We start from the raw sequence: 25,864 nt of genomic DNA on the forward strand, positions 1-25,864 counted from the left end.
ACGTTCGCACAAGAGAGAGAGAGAGAGAGATCGCCTAGTGTTGGAGAGCAGATTACATGTGTTGACAGCCTTAAGAATGATTCGCCTTGTATATAAAATTGATTCATTATGTTGTGCAAATGACTTGCTTATATACTTGACTTGTGGTGTCAAGTCTCAAGTCAGCCTCCCTTGTTAATTTAATAATAATGTTATGTATATCGTCCAAATAGGTCTTTACCACACGCTACATGAGTTTGGGCCCAGCCCAATTACATAATCGCTCAAAATACATATTGGGCCTACCCTATCTACAAGTTACATTCAATATAGGACCACAAGTTACATTGCCCAATTAGGGTCAAACCAATTTACAAGTTACATTTATAGGGCCTGTCCTATCCACAAGTTACATTATATATAGGTCTTGCCCAAGCAAGACATAATTACAAGTTACATGTATTTGGGCCCAGTGTTCGATTTACATAATAGATAATACATGTGTATTTTAATTGCCATTGACAACATTAAAATACAATAGATAGGTATCCGAACTAGCAACTATTTCAACAATGTGGATTAGAAAACAAGAAAATATTATTCACTCTCATAAATTTTAAAAAATAAGTTAGCATAGTTCAGTGTTTATGGAAATAAAAGGTAAGCCCCAGGATGAAGTAGATATAATTTATCATGAGGCTAATAATGAGTATGTATGAACATGTTTATTATTATCTGGCTAGGTTATCAATTGCATATACAATAATATAAACTAATAGCATGTGCCAGATAAAGTAACATATTATAACACAGTATAAGCTTTATTCAGTAGAGTTTGCTTTCATACATGTAAATCAAGGAAGCCCAAGCCAAGACCAACACTTTCCCTATCTATGATTATTCAATGTAAAGGGATGCCAATGGTTGCAATTAGAACAAAGTTGTTAGAAACCAATACAATTTAACATGAACAACTTACCTGAAGCCAACAAATTAACCAACAACATAGTTGGCTCTGCAAACTAACCAAACATTAGAAATTCATTTAAACTAACTAAATATGCCGTATAAGGTTTAAGAGTATTTGGGGTGTGTCCGACACAATTAGGACACTTAAATTTATCAACTCAGACAGCTAGACAATCAATTGAGGAATTATTACAAATATTGCATTTTTATGGTTGTCTCTCTAAATGAGTTAGCGTTTAATATTGTTAAAGTTTGTCTCAAATATTATATTTCAATTTAACTTAGAATCAATATCTTCAGGAGCAATCAGTTTTTCTAAAACTCAATGTAGCATTTAAATCAACACTTTTGTAATGCACTTAAGATCAGAGGGTCCATTTAAGCATTATCCAGCTGTGCAGCCAATAATATTTCTTTACCCTTTCTTTACCCAAGCATTATTTAATTTCACCGGAAATAATAAATCACTTCAGAAAAACAGCTAGACTATTTCATATAATATATGTATTACAAATTCTAGGCAGCAGCCATGAATTACAATTTGATCCTATGATCTTGCTCAATGCCATTCTTTCTTTTAAAGCTTTTAGTTAGCTTCTCTTATCAAGCTCCTCCTCCTTTACCTAATCTTCCTTTCTGACTTATATTTTCATTTTCCTCTTTCTCAAACTGTATCGGACTTCTATATATATAGGATATGTAAAATATAGCACAGTGGTTGATATCATGTTCCATCCTCAAAGAGCAATGTGATAAAGATCATTGGTCCCAAAATTAAATGTTTTTCTCAACAACTCACCTTGCGAGTTGGCAAATCACCCTGAAATGGCATGTAGGTTCACGAGTAACACATTTTACTTTCTAGGAGGCTTTAATTTTAATGACCCCTACCAAGATCTATAATGAAGTAGGTAACATTAAGAATTGGCACATTTCAAATACTTGTCACATTGAAAAAAAAAAGTTAGTGTTACACAGTAAATACCCAGCACTGGTCTGAACTAACTTCCTTGTGCAAACAATATATTTGCTGTTGTCAACACTCCATAGAAATCAAATGCAAGGTTCTAAGATACACGATACAACCCATGGTTCCAACCACAACCAATGATAACTGACTGCAGTGACTTGTGATGCCTCCGGTGACCTAATTGTGCCTACAATTGAGTTATGAGGTCTTGAGTTTTGAAAATATGAATGTTGTGATATGTGGTGCCTCAAACTTGACTTATACAATTGCAATATACCTATACAATCAGAAAAATACATGTCTTAAAATGTAAAGGATTCACTCAATTTCTCCCACGTCTCCTTGAACGGCCTAAAAAATGAGAGTTCAAGTGATGTTTTTCTCTATCGCCTACAAGAATGCTCCTAAAAATGAACTCCAAATAAACAGTCTATGTCCCCATTGGATGGTGGACTTAGAATTTTCCCCATTCTCTCCTCCAATAATTGCAAGACACACATCCCTTGCAAATAAAGACTTTTGTGGGAACAAAAGCCTTGTTAAAATATCCATTCTAAGTACCTGCAATGCCTTCTCACAGCAAATATGTCACTTCAAATGTCCCAATTAAGTCTTATAGTAGAAGATATATAACTTGTTGCCCTTCCTTGGTCACAAAAAACTTGTTAGTGTTTTAATTTCTCCTTTGCAAGACAACACAAAATGGAATAGTGGGTCAAATACAACATCTCTTAAAATTTGAGGGGATGCTTCCTAAGATATAAACTAAGCTAAACTAAGCTAAACTGACCCTAGACTATTTTCCTTTGCATACTTTATAGTATCCTTTGAGGGGGCCTTGCATAAAAGAAATAATATTTTCCTACATTTTTTGCCTTGAACGCAAGCACCAAACTATTAACAGTTGTACCATGTAAAAAAGATTTTTAGATATTGAAATATATGGTTAATGTGATGCTTGCCCTTCCCAACCTAAACAAAGCATGGCATCATCTTTATCAGCATCAATGCTCCTATTCATGCACCTAATGGACCTTTGTACATTACCACCAGAATTAATGATACACACAGAGTACTCAGTAATCCTATTTACATTGTGAATGTTATTACAGAAGAGTTCCTTTAAGTGCATGAATTGCACCAAGACACATGAACAATCACAAGTCTTGGTTAGGATGCATGATGGTTCCAGCAGTCCTACCCTTGGTTCCATAACCCTTCATGCCTAGATTGGACACAAACACCTAGATGTATTCCTTTGCCATAATTCCTACCTCCGATCAATTTTGTGTGAAGTTGGGGCATCCTTGGTTTGCTTCCATGAGGGTGGTCCCCTCGGTAATCCATAAGTGTTTAAAGCTTCCAGTTAAAGGTGGCGTGCTTACTATTCACCATAGTGGATTTAAACCCACATCTCACTAGGGAGACATTTCACATGATCACCTTTGGCCTTGTCCAATTGAACCTCCTAAGCAAAAGAAGCCCATTTGCTCCTTTAATGGATTACAACATTATGTGTTATAAGTGCAATAACTATGGTCATACAACACACTTTTGTAGAAGTGGTTTTGTGGAACCTCCTAGACAAAACAAGATGGATACCCTTGGCAAGGAAAAGGAAGAATCTACAAAGTTTGGAAAAGGAAGCAAGAGCAAGAAAAAAAAGGAGAAATCTATGCTTGTGCAAACAGCTTTTCATGCCCAAAATGAAGGAAATAATGGTACATTGACAGTAGATGCTCAAGCCATATGACAAGGGATAAGACCAAGTTTCTCACAAAGGTATGATAAAATTCATAGGTAATGCTACATTAAGGATTACTGGAAAAAGTAATCTTAGTCTTGATAATGGGAAGACAAAAATAGAAAATATCTTGTATGTTGAAGGTTTGAAGCATAATCTTCTCAGTGTTATTCAAATTTGTGATCAAGGAAACGCCCTTACATTTCATGCTTAAGTTTGTGAGATAAGGAGGGCAAGTACAGAAAAAGCAATTGCTGATGCAAATAGAACAACAAACAACTTATACACCCTCAGTGAAATCAAGGGACAAAAATCCTATATGGGAGAAACAAATGAAAGTTGGTTATGGCATAGACAAATGGGGTGAAAATCAACAACAAACAAGCCGTATAAGATGTCAAAGACTGCTAAACCTCCAAACACTCTTTGCAAGAAATGTCAGCATGGGAAAAAAACAAGAGCAAGTTTCAAATCAAAGGATTACTCATTACTCAACAACAAAGCCATTGGAACTTGTCCATACGGACCCCTGTGGGCCTACAAAAACACAAATCTTGCAATGTGTGAGATATTTTATGCTGCTTATTGATGATTACTCTAGAATGACATGAGTTACTTTTCTAAAAAACAATCTACAACATTTGAGAAGTTTTAAGGCTTTTAAAGCCTTGGTTGAAAATCAAGTGTTTATGTTCAAATCGAATAGGTGAATTTACCTCAAATGATTTTGGAGACTTCGGTGAGTGTCATGGGATAAAGAGACATTCCTCAGTTGCAAGGACTCCACAGTAGAATGGAGTTATAGAAAGGAAGAATCGAACTTTGCAAGACATGGCTAGAACTATGTTGAATGAATCTAAACTATCTAACATATTTTGGAGAGAAGCAATTAATAGCGTAGTCTACATTCTACGCTGAGGGCAAATCAAGATCAACAATAGCAAGGCACCTTAAGAATTTTGGAAGGGTAGACCAACAATAGGTAAGTACTTCAAAGTTGTCGGGAGCAAGTGCTACATAAGAAGAGATGATGAAAATTGGGGCAAATTTGACTCCAAATTGGACAAAGATATCTTCTTTGGTTATTGATCAACAACCAAGGCTTATGGATGTTACAATAGAAGATTGCACAAGATTGTAGAGAGTGCCAATGTAAAAGTGGATGAAGCAAGGCATCAAAAGGAGAAAACACAAGCAAATGATCACGTAGAGAAGTCAAACTGCAAGGAAGAAGAAGAATATGAAAAAGAAGAAATAGAATGTCAAGATACAAAATATAAGGATTATGTATGCAGAATGAAGAAAGCACTCTATGAGCTAAAGCAAGCCCCCAGAGCCTAGTATTCAAAAATTGTCAAATACTTATATGATATATCAATAAGGTTTCAGAAGAGGAATTGCGGATAGTAATTTTAGATCAAGACTACAGTGAGAACCAATTGATTGTGGTGGTTTATGTAAATGACATCATTTTGGGGGGGCAGTAGTAACAAAAAGTGACAAGAGTTTGCAAAGGAAATGCAAAAAGAGTTTTGAGATGTCTATGCTTGATGAGTTATCATTCTTTCTTGGTTTACAAATTTCTCAATCCGTCAGAGGTATATTCATCTAGCAAACCAAATACATCAAAGAAATGTTTAAGAAATTTAGAATGGAAGATTGCAAACCAATCAACACAACCATGGTCACAGGTTGTAAATCGAATAAAAATGATGAGTCTCCTGAGGCAAATCAAACAGTGTATAAGTCAATGATTGCAGCCTACTATATGTGACAACATCAAGGCCAGATATTATGCAAGCTTTAGGCATCGTGGCACATTTTCAAGTCGCACCAAAAGAAACTAATGTGCAAGCAGTCAAAAGAATATTTAAATATCTAAAAGGCACTTTGGATTTTGGTTTGTGGTATTCTAGAGGTGAAGATTTCAACCCTAGCAGCATACACAGATGCAAATTGGGCAGGCAGTGTTGATGATAGAAAAAGTACAAGTCGAGGATCATTCTTTCTTGGCAATTGTCAAATGTCTTAGTTAAGCAAGAAATAACCTTCACTTTCTTTATCCACAACAAAGGTCAAATACATAGCAACAACATCATGTTGCACACAAGTACTTTGGATAAGCAGATATTTGAGGACATGAAGGTAGAATATGATCATTTGATTTCAATACTTTATGACAATGAGTGCAATCAATATTTCGAAGAAAACAGTTTTGCACTCCCGGACAAGGCATATTTCTATCAAGTATCATTTCCTAAGAGAACGGGTAGCATATCAACATGTCAAATTGGAGTATGTAGCCACAAATGAACAGATTGCAGATATCTTCACAAAGCCCCTTCCTAAAGAAACTTTTCAGTATCTTGAGTAGAAATTGGGGGTGATATCACTCTCATCTAGTCAATAAATTCCTAAGGAGAAGCATGAATTTAGTGGGAGATTCATTGCGTTATCTTTCAGCTCCATGAAGACTTTGCCATTGATGTCAAAAGGGGAGAGTTGCAGAAAGGGGGGGCATTACAACAAGGGGAGAATCATATTCCTTTTTGTATTCACAAGATTATTTCTTTGCAAAGGGTGCCATCAATGACAAGAGGGTATATTGTTGGAAATATTGCTATCACTGATGTTGAAGGAGAGTAGATCACAATAGTTGTCATAGAAGGAAATTGCATGCCAAAGGCCAAAAGCCACTAATCGAATCTTTCCAATGAGATCATTAATGTTCTTAAAAGAAGACTCGATCTTAATCAAGGTGTTGGCGGCATTATTGTACACGGGAATAACATTAGTTAATTATGTGTAATTGTTTTGGTTAGTTGGCAACCGAAGGGTGGAAGTTGCGGTGCGACGGTTGGCGCTCGCACCCCCTCGGTACCCTTTTATACTTCGGAATGTAACTTGTAAAATACACTTATTATGAATAGAACATCTGATATACATTGTCTGATATTTACGGCATTATTCTGCATTATGTTCTTTATGCCTTGAGTTATTCACCCGAGAGGGCAAACATTTGGCACCGCTGCCTAGACAAACTCGGGAACGGAAGACACGGATGGCGCACAGACACAACGGGCCTACCCGTCGGTGAGATTTACCCAGAGGCCGACGACGCGCAAAGGGAACAATCGTCGTGGGACGCAAAGCGTGATGGCAAGAGGCGAAGGGGAAATTGAACCTTGTAATAATCCCGACACACTGCTGATATAAATTGTGGCCAAAAGGCAAAATAAAAATAAAAATAATAAAAGTTTTTTTTGTGTACATGGCATGTGTTTGCTATGTATGGAAGTGACTTATACCCAATAGACTAAATAAGGACAAAAATAAAAAGATACAGAGTGACGAATGGGAAGTGGCACAAACCGCGTTGAATCTCAGACAGCAGATAGAACAAAGGCGTAGGCTAAGGCAGCTTGCCGAGGGACGACCGGCCGAGGGGTTGCCCGAAGGGAACCCAAGAGGTGTCACGAGGGTTGCAGAGGCAGAGATAGACAGAGAGAATTACACTGTCGTAGGGTTGCCCGAAGGGAACGGAGAAGGAGTCACGGAGGGTGCCGAAGGAGAACTCTATAGTTCGCCAGAATACCACCGTAGGGTAAGAAGTCACGAAGAGTTGGTGGAACAAACAAGGCGAAGTCTAAACCTGATCGACGCTACCAGAGACTTGCTAAAGAATTTGTCCATTTCGGAGGACAACCGGAGGGAGACAGTGGAAGGTGACGGTACGACCGAAGGTGCCGAGGGAGCACAAGGGTACCGTACGAGAGGCAATTTGTTCGGTTCGGTGTCAGCAACTTTTTCCGGAGGACCCACAAGTGGAGGTTCAGTTGCAGGAGGCGGAGGATCGCCAGGTACAAGCACACAAGGAATTAGAGGAGCGAGACCCAGCGGTGGGATGGCGAGTAAACAAAAATTGCCAAGGTTCACAGGGGAGGGCAAGGAAGACCCCTTACGGCACTGCCGTACATGTGAAACCATTTGGTCCGCCAACAGAGTAACAGACCAAGATGACCGGGTACAGCAGTTCCCAGCCACGTTACGAGGAGTTGCCATAGATTGGTACTCCGATGTGGACAAGCAAAAAGTGGCCACGTGGGCCAATCTATAGAAGGAATTCACGGGGGAGTTTCGGTTGCTCTGTGATGACAATGAAATTGTAACGGAGATATACAGTACCAAACAAGGTACCAGGGAGACAGTACGGGCATACAATCGGAGGCTGAAAGAACTCTTGGGTAAAATGGAAAGCCAACCCACAGATGGATTGAAGAAACGATGGTTCGTGGAAGGATTGAAATCCTCCCTACGGAAAAAAATGAAGATTGTACCCCCGACGTCATATGACGACGCCTATAACAAGGCGATGGATCTAGAAAGCGAATACAAAACATCAAGGAAGAAGAAAAGTAATAAATATTCATCTGACGATGATGAAGATTCTGACGGGGAGAGCAGTAGCGGTGGCGAATCGAGTAAAAAGGTACACACGCTCCAAAAGGACATGGAACGAATGCTGAAAGAATTCAAAGCCATGAAAGGGAGTACAAGTAAGACGGAAGAAAATGAAGTGTGGTGTACCAACTGTAGGAGTGACGGACACACCAAGGGGTCCTGTCCCAAGAAGGCTTTCTGCGACATTTGCCAGATTGCGGGACATTTGACAAAGGAATGTCCCTACAATATGAAAACCAGGAACCAACAAGTTCTCTTCACGCAAGAGCAACCGGCCGTCGGAACGTCGCAAACCGCCAACAATAATGCATCATCTGGCGGATATCGGAACAACCAGAGAGGGGGGAGGACCAATAATAATAATAGGAGCCGAATCCAATATGATGCAAAGGGACGACCAATGATCCAGTGCCGAGCCTGCAATCAATGGGGCCACTTTGCTAGAGAATGCACCTCAGAAGAAACTCCACAAAAGTTATGCAAATGGTGTGGGCCTGGAGACCACGATGATGGAACGTGCCCAAAGTCTAGAGTAAACCTGCTCAACATCGACAGGACGGAGGAACGGGTATTGGCAATCACACAGTCGCAGGCAAAGAAGGCCACATACCCAAACCCTTGCACGAAGAAGCAGCGGGTGCTGGAGGCCAAGGCGGAAGTAGCGAAGGAAATGTTGGCACAAAGGAGCACCCAGGAAGTGGTAAGTACCTCCCGATCTGAGGCGGAGGAGAATATCCTGAAGCAAATGCTACAGATTGAAGTGTCGGTGAAAATGAAAGACCTCCTGGAAACGATGCCGCAATTACGTACGACACTCCTACGTACGGTCCAAGTAACCCCGCACAGTCAGGCAACCCGGAATACGGATGGTACCGGCAGAATACCTACAGACCCATTGGTCCTAACACTATACAGTGGCCGACACCCAGCGCTGGTAGAAATGGGAATACTGGGAACCATTCTGACTGACACTATCGTCGACGGCAGGTCTGGGGTGAATGTGCTTCCGGAGGAAACCTGGAAGTAGCTTGGCAAACCAACACTATGGCCGTCAACCTTTAACTTACTGGGAGCGGATCAACATGGTATCAAACCCCTTGGAATGCTCATGGCGCAACAAGTGACCATTGGGACACAACCATTTGTCCTCGACTTCGTGGTGATTCCGCTAGCCAAGAAAGGATACGACGCCATTCTGGGCAGAGGGTGGTTGGTGGCAGCCAGAGTGAATCACAACTGGAAGCGGAACACGTTGTCAATGGAAAAAGTTGGGAGAAAATTTATTATCGACCTGAAGACACAACATGTGAGTGAAGAACTCGCGTCGGAGTCGGAATCAGATGGCGAAGGCGGAGTTGACGGAGGAAAGTACGGGAGGGAACCGAACGAGGAAGGCGTTCTCGGAATCCAAGGATGTTCTGAGGACGAGACCGATTCCCTTAATGGGCTCTTCCACTGGCAAATGGAGGACTACGAGCTGCTGTATGGATGTAACATGTTGAAGATTGATGAGGATTGGGACGAGAACGAATTTCCACCAACGTACGGGGAATACACCGAAGGGGATGCCCCGATCAACGAAGTACTAGCACACAGGTTTGACATGACAAAACCAATCCGGTACGAAGTCCGTAAAACCGACAAACCTCGGTACGAAAGCAGAGCCAAGAAACATCCTGGTTGGCGACGACTGGAACCCAGTCCTGAAAGCCACCGCGTTTAAAATATTCATGGAATACAAGGATGTATTCGCTTGGACGTATAAGGACCTCAAAGGGGTACCGCCAGAACTGTGCGTACACAAAATTTCACTTGTACCTGGGGTCGTACCTGTACGGAAGAGGCCATACAGAATGAATAAAAACTATGCGGCAAGAGTGAATGATGAAATTGAGCGTATGCTCGAAGCCGGGATTATTTTTAAAGTGCAGACCAGCGAGTGGGCATCGCCCATAGTGATATCCCTTAAAAAGGAGGCAAACCAGATACGAATCTGCATGGATTTCAAATGCCTTAACGCGGTCACCATAAAAGACCCGTTTCCAATACCATTTACGGATAGCATCTTGGAGGAAGTGGCCGGTCATGAAATTTATTCATTCATGGATGGATTTTCTAGGTATAACCAGATATCCATCGCCGAAGAAGACAAATTAAAAACCACCTTCATAGTGGAGGATGGCGTGTACGCGTATAATCGAATGTCGTTCGGATTATGCAACGCACCAGCGACCTTTCAATGGATAATCCTTCACATATTTGAAAAGATGTCAGTAGGGAACTTCCGAGCATTCCTGGACGACTGGTCCATCTACAGTATCCAAGATACACATTTGGCCGCACTGGGCGAATGCATGGAGAGATGCAGGCGAGCTCGCCCAGCACTCGACCCCAAAAAATGCAGATTCATGGTGCCTCAAGGGAAGCTGTTAGGACACATAGTGTGTAAGGCTGGACTCAAGACTGACCCAGACAAGATTCGGGTGATAGTAGAAATGGAGGCACCCACAGATGTCACAGGAGTCAAATCCTTCCTAGGACATATAGGGTATTACAGGCGATTTATCAAAAATTTTGCTCGAGTATCCTGCCCTTTGGACAAGCTGACAAGGAAAGGTGAACGGTATATATGGGGGACGGCTCAGGAGGAGGCCTTCCAAGAACTGAAGTCACGGTTGGTGGGTGCGCCAATCCTAACATATCCTGATTGGGACAAAGAGTTCCACGTACACGTTGACGCATCCAACTTTGCCATAGGGGCCACACTGGCACAGGTTGGCGACCACGGGCTAGATCACCCGGTCTACTTTGCAAGCAGACTCCTGTCGAAGGGAGAGAAAAATTATAGCACCACAGAAAGGGAAGCCCTCAGGATGGTGTACTCCGTCCAAAAATTTCGAAATTACTTGCTCGCCACCCCGTTCACATTTTATGTGGACCACCAGGCTTTAATGTATCTGGTAAACAAGCCAATTATCCAAGGACGAATCAGCCGATGGCTGCTACTGCTGCAGGAATTTACATTCAACATTATAGTAAGACCTGGGAAGAGCCACGTGATAGCCGACTAGCTGTCGAGAATTCAGTCAGGAGAACCAGCCAAAGGAGTGAATGAAGATTTTCCAGACGCTCACTTGTTTCACATCGCGGTTCTCCCCGCTTGGTACGCAAGCGTGGGGGAATATTTGTCGACATCATAGTTCCCGAGGGAGATGCCACCAGGAGAAAGAAGGAAACTAGTATTGAGGAGCAGGACATTCCAACTCATTAATGGCCTATTGTATAAAATGGGGCCCGATCAAATCCTACGGCGATGTGCCCTAGAAGAGGAAATTTCGGGCGTCTTGAAAGAAGCACATGAAGGGCCTGCAGGTGGACACATGGGGCCCGACACCACGGCGAGGAAAGTTCTGTTGGCAGGACTGTGGTGGCCGACACTACATAATAACACCAGGGAGTGGGTAACAAGCTGTGATACATGCCAATGGGCCGGGCGGCCATTAAAAAGGGATTTTATGCCCCTCAACCCATCGAATGCCCAAGAATTGTTTGAGAGATGGGGATTGGATTTCGTCGGACCATTAAAACCAAGTAGAGCTCGACGATGCAGATACATTGTAGTGGCAACAGAATACTTGACCAAGTGGGTAGAGGCACGGGCCTTACCCGACAATTCGGCGGTCAATACAGCGAAATTCATGTATGAACACATCATTACGCAGTATGGGATTCCAATCCAACTGACGAGTAATAGAGGAGGCCATTTTGTAAATCACATAATCCAATTGCTGACAACGGAGTTTAAAATCTTCCACTCCTTATCAAGCCCCTACTATCCACGGGCGAACGGGCAAGCTGAGGCGACCAATAAAATAATAATGTCGGTGATATATAAGTCTTGCGGAGTGGAGAAGGATGACTGGGAGGAACGCCTACCGTCAGTACTCTGGGCATACCGAACAACTTACAAGGTAACTACTGGACAGACTCCCTTCCAGCTAATGTATGGACAAGAAGTCGTGGTGCCAGTTGAATTCATGGTGCCGAGTCTACGGATTGCCATCGATAATCAACTTGGCGACATGGAAAGCTTGAGGGAGAGACTGTACGCTTTGAACAAATTGGACAAACGAAGGATGATGGCTCAGTGGGTGACAGAGACAGCCCAGCAAAGACGGAAGGTGTGGCATGACAAGCATCTCCAGCGAATGAAGTTTACTCCCGGACAGCTGGATTTGAAATTCAACGGGAGGAACGAAATTAAACCGGGGAAATTCAAAGAACGATGGTTAGGGCCCTTCCGGATACGCGAGGTCAATACGAACGGGGCGATTAAGTTGTGGACGCTGGACGGGAAGGAGATACTAGACGCAGTCAACGGGTCGAAATTAAAGGTCTATCACGAACAAAGGGAACCAGGACCCTCTAGTCAGTCAGTCCACTAAAAATTGATATAATAATAAATTAAAAAAAAAAGAAAAAAAGTGGCCACCGTACGGTGGGACCACCGAAGGGGACACCACCGTGCGGTGGTCACACCGACGGTGGGAGCCACCGAAGGTGGTTGCCGCAACATGAACCCACCACACACCGCACCAAACAAACCCCTTCGCGCAAACAATAAAACGCCAAAAGAAAAAAAAAAGGAGACCGCACCACACTTAACACCCCCGCGCAACACTAAAACGCAGAGGAAGAAGCCGCGCAATGCCACACGCCCGCATAGCCGCACAACACCGCACACCGCCGAGGACCAAAAAAAACTGTCGCGCAACACTAAAACGCACACGCCGCACAGCCCGACCACCACGTGACGCGAGGGAAGAGGAAGACGCCGCACAGCAAGGTTTACGCGCGCCGCACAGCAAGGAAAAGGAAGCGCGCCGCACAGTAAGGGAAGAGAAACACCACGCAGGCCGCACAGCAGGGGAGAAAAAGAAGCAACAGCCCGCATAGCGGTAGCCATACACAAAAAGAGGGCCGTTACGAAGGTGTACGATTTTTATTTTAACAGGCAATCAATTATACAGAGATTGATGGATTCAGCAAGGAAAAGAAGTTGGAAGAAACAGTTGCACGCTTCTTCCAGTAGCAGCCAGAGGGATAGGGATAGCAATATCAGAATTTTAGCGTCAGGAGTACATGTTGCAGGCGGCACCATGGATGCCAGCGCCCGACAAAAGCAAAAACAAAAGGCACCACAGGCTGCCATAAGTGCGAAAAACACAGTGACGCCACAGAATGTTACTTTTGAAGGCCTGAATGGAATGGAATGCCGGAAATGGTGGCAGGACACCCCCGATAATGACCTGGTAAAGCAGAACCTCCGTAAGGCACAAGTAGAGTGGGTTGTTCGGATGCCCGTGTTCCCTATCCGGGAGTACGAGGGTGCCCTACGCTTCATGGTGGACACCTTCGACAGGCATACATGCACCAGCACGTTTGAATACCTCCAGAGGGATGTTACTATATCCTTCAAAGCAGGGGATTTCACGAGGGTATTCGGCATTCTGGGCAGCCAGGGCAAGAAAATAGACTTGAAGGCCAAAAAGATGACACGGGAGGAGAAGGAGCGGTGGATTAAATTAGTCTCCCGGAACTTGACGACAGCAGAGTTGGACAGCGTGGCTAGAGCCACCAAGGGTCGCGGAATCCGTAGACTTTTGTTGCGGAGGGCCACTGGAGATGCATTATGGATGTCATCAAGAGCAGATTGACAGGGTCGAGTAGGGCGTCGGACATTGCCCTCCCTCAGATTATGCTAATGAATGGGCTGATGAATGGCATCGTATATGACTGGGCCGCGTTACTGGCAGAGCGTATGTATGAGTTTTTGACGCTCCAGCATCGCACATTCTATACGCCTCACTACACTATAGGGTTATTCCTGGAGGCCACGCAGGAAGCAGTGTCAGAGGACGAGTTGGAGGTACGGCCGCAGGGACCGTTGACAGCAGGAGAGCCTCCAATACATTATTGGAGGCACTTGGACATTGGGCACTCTTCCGTGAAGCGGAAACGGGCGGTAGATAGGGCCTCGGCCTCAGGGGAGCCTGACAGCGGGAGGGATTCCAGCAGCGCGGAGGATTCAGAGGCGGTAGATGAGGAGGACGATAGCAGCCAAGCGACGGAGGAGCCTATACGAGTCCTGTTTGCCCCACCCCTGTTACCGATGGGCACGCCTGTGCCATCATCTGGAGTGGGCGGCACCTGTATTCCGGCCTTCGGGTAGAGCCATACGCCTGTTACACTTGGTCCCCTCCAGCACGAGCAACAGGGAGCATCACCGGCCCAACCATGGCGGCACTTACCGAGGACATGGCAGAGTCAGGGACGGAGGAGTCACCACATCGGGTAGTGGTTGCTGAGGAGCAGGGGCAGACGGAGGTGGAGGATACCGAGCCTCACGTACGGTTGGATGTCATGGGTAGTGATGTCGTGGTGACTGTTTCTGCTTCCTTGTTGGAGGAGCCGACAACAGCGAACCATCCCCCGGTCACGGAGATGCGTGCTGACCTCGAGGCTATGCAGAGTTGGCTCACACAGCGGTTTCAAATGACGCTGGCACAGCCGGAGGGAGCGGCTGTATTCTCACCGTTTCGAGACACTAGAGCGGAGGTAGTCGACCTGGATGACTCGTCAGGGGAGGCACATGGACTCACAGTTGGGAACGAGGCGGGGGAGGTCGCCTTTGTTGGGTAGGCACCAAGAGAGGGTGCACCTTCGGTGGCTCCGGCGGTACCTTCACAGCAGGATACAGTAGTGGCCGTTCCACCAAGGACTTCACAGCCTTCGGCACAGACGGGGGAGGATGTTGAGACCTATCTAGCTGACATGGCTGATATGGTGACGAGGGGTAGGCGAGTGGTGGCCGTTGCCCAGATGCAAGCATTGCAGCAGTTGGTGGTGGAGCTCGAGCAGGTCTTACAGTTTATGCGGGTGGGTTGCCCGACAGCCTTTGCTACCTGCTTTGAGTCTCAGGGGTGGCCGACTACGGAGACAGAGGAGATGCTCCAGGCTTGGAGGTTGCGTCAGCCCGTTGTGGAGAGTCGAGTGACGACAGTTGTCCACGAGATCGAGCAGGTCTACCGGGATGCCTATTATACATTGAGGCGTACACAGCAGGAGTTTGCAGTCAGGGAGGTTGCCCGAGTAGCGTTGGAGAAGGAGGTGGCCAGTCAGCAGGCCTCATGGGCAGCCGAGAGGGCACAGTTGTTGGCACAGCTAGAGATGGCCCGCACAGAGACGGCTGAGACCCGGGCAGCGAAGGCCGAGGTAGAGACTCGTCTGGCAGCCGAGCAGACTCGGTTGGTTTGTGCGATGGAGGCAGTGGATACAAAAGAGGAGTTGCTGGAAGCCGCACACATGGTGAAGACAGCTTTAGAGAAAGTATTGGTGGCGGAACGGGATGTGGCTGCACGCACTCAGCAGGTGTATGAGCTCTGCGCCCGCTTGGCGGCCCAAACACCGACATCTCACCCTTCTACTTCAGGGACGCTTTCTCAGCCCCCTCTCTAGTCTTTCAGATATGTATGTTGTATAGGTTGCATTATCTCCATTTTGTAAGTCGCCTGGAGACAACTTTTCTTTTTGGGGGGGATGATGTTGGCGACATTATTGTACACGGGAATAACATTAGTTAATTATGTGTAATTGTTTTGGTTAGTTGGCAACCGAGGGGTGGAAGTTGCGGTGCGACGGTTGGCACTCGCACCCCCTCAGTACCCTTTTATACTTCGGAATGTAACTTGTAAAATACACTTATTATGAATAGAACATCTGATATACATTGTTTGATATTTACGGCATTATTCTGCATTATGTTCTTTATGCCTTGAGTTATTCACCCGAGAGGGCAAACACAAGGCAGTGCTAGACTTAATAAAATAATGGCTGACCCTCATAGAAACTACTGAGAATTAATCTAAAAAGAATATGATGGACAACCTCCTCGTGAAAATTTAAATTAAAATGGACCGAACCTCTTGGTGTAGTCGCCCAATGTAGGAGAAAACCTTTTGTCATTTGAATACAATGCAGAGCAGAATTAATACAAAAAATATTTTTGTAAAGTGCGAAAAATGCAGAAAAATGTCCATCTATAAAAGAAGCAAAATCCAAATGGTGAATTTTACAAAAGCGGTTGGTGCCTCCTAAAAGAAGAGATTGGTGTCTCTTGCTGAGTTGGTGCTTAATTGTGGGGATTAGTATCTCTAATAGGTTGGTGCCTACAAATCCTATTGAGGACTGGTGTCTTCAGTAGGTTGGTGCCTGCAAATTCTGTAAATGAGGATTGGTGTCTCCAGTGGGTTGGTGCCTGCAAATAATGTAAGATCATTTTATTTTTGTTGTGGCTGGACTTGGCGAGTAGATCCAACCAATCCTTCCTGTAGTTTTTCCCCAAATAGTTTCCATGTAAATTTTGTGTTTATAATTGTGTGGATCTTGTGTGTTTGCTATATTGTGGTTGTTAAATTTTTAAAAAGTAAAAGTTTGTCTTAGACTTATACTGATTCGTGCACCGCTGCCTCTTTCCCCCCAACAACTCTCAGCATAGCTTTTTGTTCATCACTTACTGCCAACTTCTTATTTATTTTGATCGCCCTATAATTTTGGTTTATTTTATTTTATTTTGGTTGCTGGAGTTCTTTTTATGATCCCCGATTTATCCACAACAATTTTTATTGACAATCTTTGGTTGTCTATTGACATTAGTATGGTTTCTTTCATTCTTTCATTCCTTCATTCCTTCTTTGTTTTTATCTTACATTCTATACTTAACTAAATAAGGCACAATATATACCAAGTATATTTTCAGGTAAGAAAAAGTTGTAGTTGATCAATAAACAACAAAGCATTTCATTCATATGAAGATAGTATTTTTGTGAAAAGCAGAAGGATTAAGCACCTATATCCATCATAGATCAAAGATTCAAACCATGGAAGTAAGTCACATTTTTTATGCTTCAAATTTACAGCATTTCTGGATGGAAGCAACCTCAAAGTAACAAGTGCTTGACAAGTTATCATGATATTTTTACTAATGCATGGAGAATCCAGAAATGATTGACATACATGAGGAAAATCATTCTTGACACTGATAGCCAAACTTGTAATACGAATGCCCACAAGTAATTGACAAGTTGTCATGATAATTTTACTAATGCATGGAGAAACCAAGAATGATTGATATAAGTGAGGAAGATCATTCTTAACACTGATGCCCAAACTTATAATAAGAAGGCTAGTGTAAGGACAAAATGAGAGTAATTGGAAAGCAAAACAAGTGATGTTTGACATATCTTCCTTAATTAGGTTACAGACAACAATAAGAAAGAAACAACGTAAAACTTCAAAACAGACATCAAGAATGCTTACCACTTTTTTGTACCCTATCCTCAGTTGTTCGTACAAACAGAATTGTAATGCATCAAAAGGTAAATCTCGTAATAGAAATGATCCATATCCCTGTAACAATACAGCAAGAGGATAAGAATGAAATAATTTGTTTCACAGTAACAAACCCCTTAACAATTTCAGCAAGAAATATTAACTCCTTAAATTCAAATCTTTATTCAAATTGCATTAGCAATACCTTTCTTACTACTAATCTAGGGTAATTTCACATACAGTAGCAAGCAACCGGGGAAAACTACACAATATATTTAAGACCAAAGGACTATTCAAGCTTGAAACCAATAAAGAAACAACATGAATGTTCAGAAAAAACCTGAAAGGTAACTACAAAGAGAAGCATGCAATACCGCATATAGACCTCTAACACCTTCCTTTGCAACAATTAGGCGCAAAGCTTCAGGAGCATATGCAAACTGTCCCGTTTGCATCCTTTGCTTGACAACCTGATATCCATCATTTCATCAACATGATCTAACAATTAATGTTAAACAACCAGAAATCTTCCTGCATTACGTAGAATCTCTAACACAAGCCAAGACTCTGCATAAATCAATCTTCCAGACCTCTGTAGGCACACGAACAATGGAAGCTGCTGCACCTCCTGCGGTACCTGCTGCCTGCAAAATGCATAAAGAAGTATCAATTATTCAATCCCAAGGACATTTAGTCAAAGGGATACCAGGTAATATTTATAAACCAAGTCTGCAGACATATTGTCAAATTTCATCACAACTGCCTTTGCTTTTAAAAGACCAAAACAATAAAGAAGAAAAAGGATCCTTTTCTCGTTTTTTGAAACATTCATTTGCATTCATATCAGCAATAATACACTTAATAGCTTCACAAATGCATATATAAGAGCTATGATTTGTGTTTGACTATTTAACCATGTAAACCAAAAGAATGAGCTAATTGATTATTGAAAAATGCTTAAAGAGTTCTACCATTGCAATTAAGAAACCAATAATTATATGTCTATCTGTAATATATTACTTGATTACCCAATAGTACATGCTTAAACATATAAACTGCCATGCTAATGGGTTGGGTAAAAATTCGTAAGGCATGCCCTTCTTAAAGCCGTTAGTAATAATATGAGTTAAGAATGGGCTAACCTCAGTTTATATTCCAGATAAATGTTAACATAACATCTACCACACAGATATTGTTCCAAAGAAAAACATTTATGCTATATTTTCTAGTGTTCCTCCTCATGCATCAAAAGATGACAGTTGAGACTATTAATTAATGTACTGATTGAAGAAAGTATAAGTTTTAAACGTTACAAGTAGATGTCATTGTTCTTGCTTGTCTGTAATGATATAATCCCATAAATATTATTTTATGTATGTCATACAACTGTGCATTTAACTCATAAACTGCCTTCACATGAAATTTTCTGACTCAATCCTATTAATGGGGTAAGAGGCATGCAGGTTATTTAATATGTATTCATAACTCTTGGACTAAACCCCCAAAAGGTTTTCCCGAGCTTAACTTTGCAAGAGCTTCATGTGGAAGGGCTTTCTATAACTATTATCATCTTAGGAGATGATTTGGGCCACTTTGTTAAGGGTGGGTCACTTTTCCTTGGCTCCTGTGTAATGTTCCCAGTTGGGGATTGGATTATTTGGCGTTCAAGTCCTACAAACAAACATTAGTATACAAACAATATGAAAGATAATTAAACATATATATTTATTTGTGCAATTATACAAGAAAGAATGCTATACGTTATCTACATATTTAACAAATAATGTTAACTGATTTATTGTATCTATAAAAAAAGATACAATACTCAGTTGGACCTTACCTAGATTGACCCAACCCTCTATTGAGAAATATTTCTCAGTTAGGAGCAACCCAGGATGTCGTCCTCCTAAGATCTCTATTTGAGATCTCTATTAATGAGTGAAATCATTAATGTTCTCAAAGCTTGGCAGAGATCCCACCCCTGCTCAAACTTCTCTACCTCTAACATATGTATATGGTTAACCTCTACAATATAATATATATTGTCTCTAAGAGATTCCCTATGAATCTCCTCTTGGAATCTTGGCATTCAATTATGCCCTCTGGTCTCTATGGCTCCTTTAAAAGGAGCAATCATCGTAGACATTATCAGGGACTTAAATATAATTCTGCTCTGAAATGCCTCAATGATCCCTAGCTCTGTAAATTGCCTCTGAAGCAATCTCTATTTCCTCTGTTTTAATTCTGAGTGCATCTCTACAACCTTATGGTAATTGTTATTTAACATCACTAATATATCACTATTATATTATAATCCTGAGTGTATCTCTGTCTCTAGAAGTGTCATTACAATTCTGAGTGCATCTCTATTATGCTAATTCTGAATGTATCTCTGCAACATTGATTCTAAATGCATCTCTGATATATTAATATAGAATGCATCTCTGTTATTTACCGGCTATTCTGCTTTAATCTATCTTGCGGTATGATTCGAATTCCACGGCATTATTCATGAAGTATTTCCTACGGTGTAGGGCAAACCACTTACCGTTCACTTGCCGGTGGTGTATCCTGGATATGCTGGGTACGCTCTACTCCTTCCACGGTTTTTGCTTCCAACGTGGCTATCCCTGTTAGCACTATCCCCCTTTTTTCTTTATATCTCTCAATGTGAGGGAGAGGTCATACCTCTTCATCATGTATGCCCTTTGGCAAGGGACACACCCTTTCACCATTAACACCCTTTGAAAGTGTGCAACTCTTCATTATTTCTGCCCTTTGAAAGGGACACAACCTTTCACAATCAGACCTGCACTTCTTATTTAAATCAGATCTGCACTTTTGATTTCCAAGTTATCCCCCTCCCAAATGAGGTTCTCTTCTCCCTTTTATATCTTATTGTTGAGGGAGTCACAACTTTTCCTTCCATGTCTTTTAACCATTCATTAACTTAATTAAATTTTAATTAATTATATTCTTTATATTATAATTTAATTTTTAATATTTTAATTTTTTTTATTATTATTTATTATTAAATTCTATTTCAAAGGGGGGACATTACATCCTGCACTAACAAGTAACAATGAAGCTGAATGGGAAGCCACAATGACAAGCATCGGGATGACTCTTTTGTTAGAGCGTAAGCATCTTGTGGTTGAAGGTGATTCATTGAAAGTGATTCAAGGGCTTAGTAAGTTTTCTTGTCCTAACTGGAAGCTCACTCACTTCATAGAAGAGGTGGTGGATTTGACCAAAACATTTGATGATATTCTGTTCACTCATTATTATAGTGAGTTGAACACAGTTGTGGATTTACTTGCTAGTACGGGAATTGATCAAGAGTCATTTTCATCTCTACATAGCAATCAGGTGTAGACTTGGTTAAGTCTTGACAAATTGCTTTTCAATAATTATCCTCCCAAGTTGTACACTGGATTTATTTATGCTTGGCCTTGTGGAGGATGTGTTAGAGCATGGTTTATATCAGCCCAGCATTTGCATGCTTCTTTCTATTTTTTTATTGGCCTTCCTCTCAGTAGCTTGCTTATTTATGGTTGTGAGGTCCTTGCTATTATGCATTTCCCCATGTGATCCCTTGGCAAAATTGGCATGCTCGACTTTTGAGGGGTCAACGATTCTATTTATTGCTCTTGAATGAAGGTTGATTGGCATTTTATGCCACTCTCTATTATCCATTTCCTTTTGTTTTTCTAGGTGTATGTGGGTAATCCAAACAATGATCGTTGGTTGAATTTAGGGTTGCTTGGCAAAAAAATATGATGGCATGTTAACACCCTTCCAAGAAGCCACAAGACCATTTTCTTAGGAGGGTGGTTTCTAATCATAAGTCGTGATGGATTCTCCATTGCCTTAATAATGCCTCCTTGAATTTGGTGCCATTTTTGTGTTTTGATTAGCATGCTATTCACTCGGAATCCTATAACTTATATTGTTTTATCCAAATACCTTCTGGAGGGTGTAACTTTTGATCCAAAGCTCCAAGCTTGGTGAATAATTTTGAAATTGAAGACTGAAGATTGGTTTGGAGATAGTTAGAAACTTAGAACCCTCAAAAACCCCTTACAAAGTGAAAAAATGAGCTTCAAAGTTTTGTAGTGCAATACTTTCGAAATAGAAAGGGTAAGAGGTTGACACCTTAAGGCGGCTAGATCCTTGGGCTACATGTAAAGATGTAGAGATACTTGGGATATTATTGTAATCCATAGTGATACATGGGTTTTTGCTTCTAGATCATGGTTTTTGTGACCACTAGTTTACAAAAATCAATTTCATGGTTTTTCATTTCCTTTGCTCTATATTTTGAGTGTATGAAATAGAGGATTCATAGTGTTATGATGTTGAAGTACTGCTAATTACCCAAAATGTTGTTAGACTAGAGAAGATTAAGTGCATTGTAGTGATGTAATCTTGTTTGTAAGATTAATAAAAGCTCAATATCTCTTTGTTCGAGTGTTTTCTTGAAAGGGTTTCTCCATGTGAATCTCATGTTATGTGTTCTTGTTGTTTTCATTTATGTTTCTCTATATTCTATTAGATGGTCTGATCACATGTAACAATCAATTATTCAAATTTCAGCGTTATTTGTTTATTTTTCATTTTATCTTTGTACTCTATTCTTAATTTAAAAAGTTACAACTTTTTTAAACAAGGAGGCCTTGTTGTGTTGTGGGATTTTTGTGGTTGTAGTGAGATTATTTTGTTTAGTAGTTTTACAGATTTAACTATGGTTAGGAGAAGCCATTGTAAGAACAACTTTTTTTGGAGATGGAGAAGTTTGATGGCTCCACGTATGCACTCCGGAAACTAAAAATTAAGGATCTTGTAATGTCCCCATTTTCCACATCATCATTCAGCGGAGTTTCCTAGTCTGTTTTTAATCCCGTAGGCAAAGGTGGGGAATTGTAAGAAGATAAATTAAATTAATTGTTTATAAAGTTGTCCAAATAAATTAAATCATGAGGATAACCATGTTTACTAGGAGACATGTCTCCTACCCCCTGAGATGCGTCTTGGAGAAGAAGACACCCCTAGAAACTTCTTGACACACAAGGTGCTTTTGGCTGCCATCTCCGAAGTCTCCTAACCAAAAATTGACATCTCCCGCCAGAAACCTTGGGGCAAAATGCGGTAAAAGACAAAAAAGGCATATTAAAAAAAAAAGATTGCAGCAAAGCAAAGTTGAAGGGAAATAAGCAAACCACACCGGAGGAGGACAAAAATCCATGCAAAGTTATAGTGATTGGAACTACTAATAGTGTAGACTTTTTGAGAGGGGCAAAAATAGTTGTATGAATAATATCCTGTCATTGTAATAATGTGAAGAAAATATGCCTTAACTATTTAGCTAACAACATTGAGTGTGCTCAACACCTATATTACCTTACTTTCACTGAACCATTTAGACTACCTATGGCACCAGCAATATAAGCAACTTTAATTTCAATTTTTGCTCAATTTTAAAGTTAATGTTAAACTTTACCACTATTCTTGTTTTCAAAGTTGTATGTCATGATGTAATTTGGAAATTATTAAATTATATTAAAAAAGAAATTTGCGTCTCCAAGTACCCTCGTCTCCTATTTTTTAAAATTAGCCATACCAGTACCAATACCAATCACCAACGTCTCCAAGTACACCCATCTCCACCGTCTTCAAGTACCCTCGTCTCCACTCTTATGCATCACTAGAAACATGGCCAAATTAAACTTAGCCAAATGATTTCCATGTGGGCTAAAAGAAAAATGATGGGCATACCTTACCATGCCACTAAAGTGAAATTCACTTGCTTGCTTGTAATATGTTACCCTGTTTGCCTTGAGTTTTTTTTTTGAAATGGTTTTGAGTAATAAATAAAGTGCAGAAAACAAGATACTTGCAGCAAATATCAACTCAGAAAATTGACAATATTCAGAAATAAATAAGGCTGAAAATTCCATATTTAATTTCTGATCTGAATATACAATATTTCTTCAGAGTAGGAGCAACCCAACTCATAAAATAGCATTACATATGTATTTCCAACATACCAACAAAATGCAACAAAGAAATACCTTGAGCTATTCAAAAAATATACAAATGGCACTCCCAAAGTGAACGACACACTACAGAAAACTCTACCAATGGCAAAGGAAATTAAATCACAATCTTTATAAAGTAGTGTCCATGTCTCCAAAAGGCCTATTTATCGTTATTTTATTTAAAATCGCCAAACTATATTAAATATCAAAAAATTGATATCCAAAGCTCCCACCAACATATCTAAAAATAGTGACACTGTCAGTTGGCTCAATTGGTGCCTAAAATTAACTTACTAAATAATAGTAAGTATCGGATAACTCACCCAAATTCACTCGAAAAAAGGGCATTATGCTCATAACAACTATTGGATCCCAACTAAACCTCTAATATTGCCATTCTGGTAGATAAATTGTCTCCAAAGTTCCCCAATCCTAACACATTAGTCTATGCAATTGCAAACCCACTGAATACACTAACTATCCACCATACTGAACTAGTTAAGAAGGGGGCATTGCTTGCTCCACTTTGATTTTTAGTCTTGGGTACTGTTGTGACACTTTCACACATCGCCCCATTGCAAATGGGGACCCCTGTTTTTTGCTTTCTAGGGTTTGTTTTCTAGGTCTTTTAGGGTTTTGTCTGTTAGCCTTTGTAGGATGAGTGTTGTCGAGGGGATCGTTGGATTACAGGGTTTGCTTGAGCCAAGGGGAGTCCACAGGGCCCCAGAATTAGGGTTTCTTTGAGAGTCTTCCTTAGGGCATGGTTTTGCTCTCGTTGCTAATTGTGTCTTGCTTTGTGAGTGGGTATCATTCTTCAAGGTCCGAGCTAGGTCAAATTGGTGAGTGATGAAGTCTGAAATGTCATCCTAATCTTCAAATGCCCTGAAATTTGGCTAAGTCTGGAATGTCCTGATCCTGAAATTTGGCTGTGTCTGGAATGTCCTTATCCTGAAATTTGGCTGTGTCTGGAATGTCCTTATCCTCCAAAAACTAGAAAATTGAAGAATCCTCCAAAAACTAGATTTTGCAAAATAACTCCTGGAGGTCTGAAACCACTATCAAACATCCTGAAAGTATATATGGAATATAACTTGAAGTATAATATCTTTCTTCTTTCTTATACTTAAATGTTATATTCCATAAAATGATCCTGACGGAGAGTCCAAAATGTCAAATTTCGCTCCTGACCCTTCCAAAGGGTCCAAAGCGAATTTCGTTCCTGACCCTTCCAAAGGGTCCAGAGCGAAATTCTCCATAAGACATTCTACTTTGACCAAAACTTAGAACTAATGCATTCCTAGGCTTGAATGAAGGTAAAAACGCTTGTTTGAATGAAGAAATGTGAAAAGAAGTCAGGATCTTGGCCAAGATTAGGAATTTCGCTCCTGAACCTTCCAAAGGGTCCAGAGCGAAAATCTTTATAACTCTTGTTTTCGTCCTTATTTTGGCTAGGCGTTGGCTTGATGTGAGATGAATGGGTATGTTTTTGCCTTGAGAGGGAGTTTGATTGATTTTGAGGAACAAGATTTTAGCCTAAAGGAGAATTTCGCTCCTAACCCTTCCAAAGGGTCCAGAGCGAAATTCATCATAAACCTTGTTTCTTGCCTTGGATAGACTTGCAACCTTGTTCCCAGCTTGGAAAATGACCTAACTTTGCCTTGTGAGGTAGTTTGAAACTTGAAAACTGAGCAATTTGGCCTGGGATGGAGATTTCGCTCCTGACCCTTCCAGAGGGTCTAGGGCGAAATTTCCAAATCCTCCTATTTTCCTTGCAGTTCAAGATAAGATTTTGGTTTTCAGGACTCAAAGAGGAGTAAGGCATGATGTTCTATGCCTTAGAAATGATTTGAAGTTAAAAGGATGAAGGAATTGCCCTAAAACCTAAAAATCGCTCCTGACCCTTCCAAAGGGTCCAGGGCAAAAATCTCAAAATCCCCTATTTTGCCTTGCAAGAACGAACCAAGCTTGGGTGGAGTGAATGAAGAAGACCATTGCCTAGCCTTGAGGGGTGGATTGAAGACAAGATGATGGAGGAGTAAGCCCAAACAAGAAAAATCGCTCCTGACCTTTCCAAAGGGTCTAGGGCGAAAAACCTAAAGTCACCTTTTTCTTCCAGATTTGAGTGAGACCAGGCCTGGACTACAATGAAAGAACCTATTTGGAATGCCTTGAAGAAATTTAGACCTTCAAAAAATGGGAATTTTGAGCTCAGGAGAGAATTTCGCTCCTGACCCTTCCAAAGGGTCCAGAGCGAAATTCCCAAAAATGCAATATTTCCTTCAAAGTTTTGATGAGCTAACCCAGTGATGGAGA

At 41.3% G+C, this 25,864-nt stretch overlaps 1 protein-coding gene across 1 annotated transcript in view; it reads right to left on the reverse strand.

The window, feature by feature from the left end:
• LOC131066687 (S-adenosylmethionine carrier 1, chloroplastic/mitochondrial) overlaps nt 1-25,864 on the reverse strand; it is a 145,817-nt gene that overhangs the window by 33,425 nt on the left and 86,528 nt on the right. Inside the window, exons 6-8 of the mRNA XM_058001519.1 lie at nt 18,104-18,157; nt 17,888-17,983; nt 17,502-17,591 (exon numbers count right to left, since the gene is read on the reverse strand). Of these exons, the coding sequence (XP_057857502.1) occupies nt 17,502-17,591; nt 17,888-17,983; nt 18,104-18,157 (240 nt within the window). The remainder of the gene's footprint in view (nt 1-17,501; nt 17,592-17,887; nt 17,984-18,103; nt 18,158-25,864) is intronic.

This window comes from Cryptomeria japonica, chromosome 3 (assembly GCF_030272615.1).
Source record: "Cryptomeria japonica chromosome 3, Sugi_1.0, whole genome shotgun sequence".
Classification (NCBI taxonomy): Eukaryota; Viridiplantae; Streptophyta; class Pinopsida; order Cupressales; family Cupressaceae; genus Cryptomeria; species Cryptomeria japonica.